At 50.6% G+C, this 1,040-nt stretch overlaps 1 protein-coding gene across 1 annotated transcript; it reads right to left on the reverse strand.

Annotated features, from left to right (window-relative positions):
- Positions 1-394: 394 nt before the first annotated feature.
- Positions 395-745, reverse strand: EMH_0100280 (uncharacterized protein; the record flags this gene model as incomplete). Its single annotated transcript, XM_038022158.1, has 1 exon — positions 395-745. One exon carries the CDS (start codon positions 743-745, stop codon positions 395-397), a length of 351 nt encoding a protein of 116 aa, XP_037878012.1.
- Between the last annotated feature and the right edge of the window lie 295 nt (positions 746-1,040).

Raw genomic sequence — 1,040 nt, forward strand, 5'->3', positions numbered from 1 at the left:
TTATATATGATTGATGTTGCTGCAGCAAACGCTATTGAATCTATCGTTATATCTCTAGAAACAAGCAAGATGCAGCCATTCATACAGATGGAGTGGTCGCCGCGTAGCTGCTGCGGTATACCTTTGGGTGTATCTATATCTTCTTTATCTGCATTAGGTGCATGCACGGGCTCTGCATGCAGCAGCAGCAGCAGCAGCAGCAGCAACACTCTTATAGCGCTCGAAAAAAGACAAGGATTGCTGCTGCTGCTGCAGCCAAAGAGAAGAAGAATATGGGATCTGCTGCAGCCAAATTTTGATAGAATTGATAGAAATGTTGAAGCAATAGAAAACCCAACAGAATTCGATGCTCTTCTCTCACCACAAGATAAACTCAATGATCCTCTCTATCAGGTCAACTCCCTCTTGCTGCTGCTGCTGCTGCTGCTGCTGCTGGTTCTGTTTTCTTGTGTTTTTTGTTGCTGTTTTTCTTGCTCTTGCTGATGCTGCTGCTGCTGCTGGTTCTGTTTTTTTGTTCTTTTTGTTGCTGTTTTTGTTGCTGGTGCTGCTGTTGCTGTGCCGTTGCTGTTGTTGCTGTTGTTGTTGTCGTTGCTGGTGCTGTTGCTGCTGCTGCTGGTGCTACTGCTTTTGGTGCTGCTGGTGTTTCTAGTGCTGCTGTTGTTGCTGCTGTTGTTGCTGCTGTTGCTGCTATCCATGCTGCTGCTGCTGCTGCTGCTGCGTTGCTGCAGGCGTTGCGTCGATTCATCAGCAGCACCGACCCTGTCACTGGCCTTCCCCCCTGTAGCCCCCCTTTCTCTGTGCCGCCAGTACAAGGGCCTGTAGCAGCAGGAGGAGCAGCAGCAGCAGCAGCAGAAGCAGCAGCAGGGCCGCTGCTCTGGTGCGCGTTTGAGCCTCTATCTGCTGCTGCTGCTTCTTATGCTGCAGCAGCAACGCTAACAGATAACGACGGAGAGACGCAGCTACAGGATCTTGCTGCTGCTTTTGCTGCAGCGTTGCAGGGGAAACCAACAGCAGCAGCAGCAACAGCAGCAACAGCAACA

The sequence above is a fragment of the Eimeria mitis genome, genomic scaffold (genome assembly GCF_000499745.2).
Source record: "Eimeria mitis Houghton genomic scaffold, Emh_scaff11266, whole genome shotgun sequence".
Classification (NCBI taxonomy): domain Eukaryota; phylum Apicomplexa; class Conoidasida; order Eucoccidiorida; family Eimeriidae; genus Eimeria; species Eimeria mitis.